This window comes from Lottia gigantea (assembly GCF_000327385.1).
Source record: "Lottia gigantea unplaced genomic scaffold LOTGIsca_999, whole genome shotgun sequence".
Taxonomy (NCBI): domain Eukaryota; kingdom Metazoa; phylum Mollusca; class Gastropoda; family Lottiidae; genus Lottia; species Lottia gigantea.
The window spans coordinates 1,068-2,778 of NW_008711212.1; the positions used below are offsets into that span (position 1 = coordinate 1,068).

The 1,711-nt window shown below is 34.8% G+C and overlaps 1 protein-coding gene across 1 annotated transcript; it reads left to right on the forward strand.

Annotated features, from left to right (window-relative positions):
* Nucleotides 1–440: 440 nt before the first annotated feature.
* Nucleotides 441–647, forward strand: LOTGIDRAFT_60656 (hypothetical protein; the record flags this gene model as incomplete). The annotated part of the gene is made up of 1 exon (XM_009069176.1): nt 441–647. A coding segment is annotated over one exon (207 nt), but the record flags the coding sequence as incomplete, so codon positions are not given.
* Between the last annotated feature and the right edge of the window lie 1,064 nt (nt 648–1,711).

The window sequence follows — 1,711 nt, forward strand, 5'->3', positions numbered from 1 at the left end:
CTGCATTACTTGATGAGCAGTACATAAGACAATCTGGTTATGAATGCAAATTAAATCGAGATATATTTCCTGAAGCAGGAACATTTATTCCCGAAGACAAGCATTGGCTTTTAGACAACAGTTTTGCAAGACTTTACGTAGGAGAGTATGTGGGATACGAGGTTAATGATCCCGCTGTTAATGATGAGGCAGAAGATAATGTTACAGATACTCCAGTTTATATTTATGCTGTTATCGTAGACATTCTACAAGAAGATACAGAAACACAGTTTGCTCGTTATAAAATCAATATTGGTGAAGAAGAAAATATAGACGTTGACTCAATCAAAATCTACAAATTTCACAGGAATTTAACAAGTAGCTCAAGAGAAATAGTGCTAAGCGAGGAATCTCAACAAGGACGTATTCCTTCTGAATCTACTGTTCCTGGTGACAAGAAGAGCATACTGAAAGAAATCAGACAGCTATTAAATAAAGCCTGGAAACTACCAGAAGCTGATAGAAAACGAGTCATTAAACGTTTGTTATTGAAATGGCATCCTGATAAAAATCCTAATAATGTGAAACTCGCTACAGAAATTACTCAGAAAATATTTAACTATGTAGATCATTTGAAGAAAGGGGGGAGTTTGGATGCAGACGACGATGATGAAAAAGATCACACTGATAGAAACTACTATTCTGGTGGTAATTCTGCAAATTATGCTGGTGGTAGTTACAGCAGTTTCTACTCAAATATGCATTCAAGAGGAAAAAGTTATGCACATTATTCTAACAAGCAAAGATCAAATAGATCTTACCATAGTGACTCCAGTTTCCATTCCCACACAGGACCAATCCCAAGACCTGATCAAGCTAGAAGATGGTTCAAACAAGCAAGGTTTGATATAGAAGCTGCAGAAGAATCTCACAATCAGGGATCTGATAATTACAACTGGATTTGTTACATGTGTCAACAGGTTTGTTATATTACACTTACTTTACTGAGAGTAGAATTGCATGCATTCACACAAACCAAAACATTTGTATGAAGTTAGTTGATCAAATCTTTGCCAATACGTCCTCGATCCGGGGCCACAAACCTTTTTTGTTTTTATCTAGCTGAGAATTTACTCAAATTTAAAGTAGCTATTACAGTTGCATGACTGATTGAATGTTAGGTGATGATGATGTATGATTTGTTTTCAGGCTGCTGAGAAGGGACTGAAAGCTGTGTGGTACACCATTGATTCAAACAAAGTTTCAGAACAGCACGATTTATCTATCATAGCATGTGGCCTTACCCAGTATCCAGATTTGGTTTCTTTAGCTGATGAATTGCAGTCTTGTATCAGGGACCACACTCGAATGAGATATCCAGATACTTCAAATTTTCCAAAAGTTCCAAAAGATGTTTATGATGAAAAAGAATCTACTAAAGCTTGTGAATTGACAAAACAAATAGTCGAAGATGTATCTAAAATTATTCAATGTAAGTATATTGATTTACAATATATTCCACACATTCTTCTGTTACTTTCTTTTTAAACTTTCATTGACATGTGGTGTTTGAAATGGAATTTTAGCAAAACTTGTTGTTGATCCGATGGCTGTGAATTGTCTGTGAATATTGCCTTTAAGGACAATTTGTAATTCTGGATTTTGGAACTAATATGATATTCATAATCCCGGAAATATGATGATTACTTGTAATTCATTTAAACTAATTTTT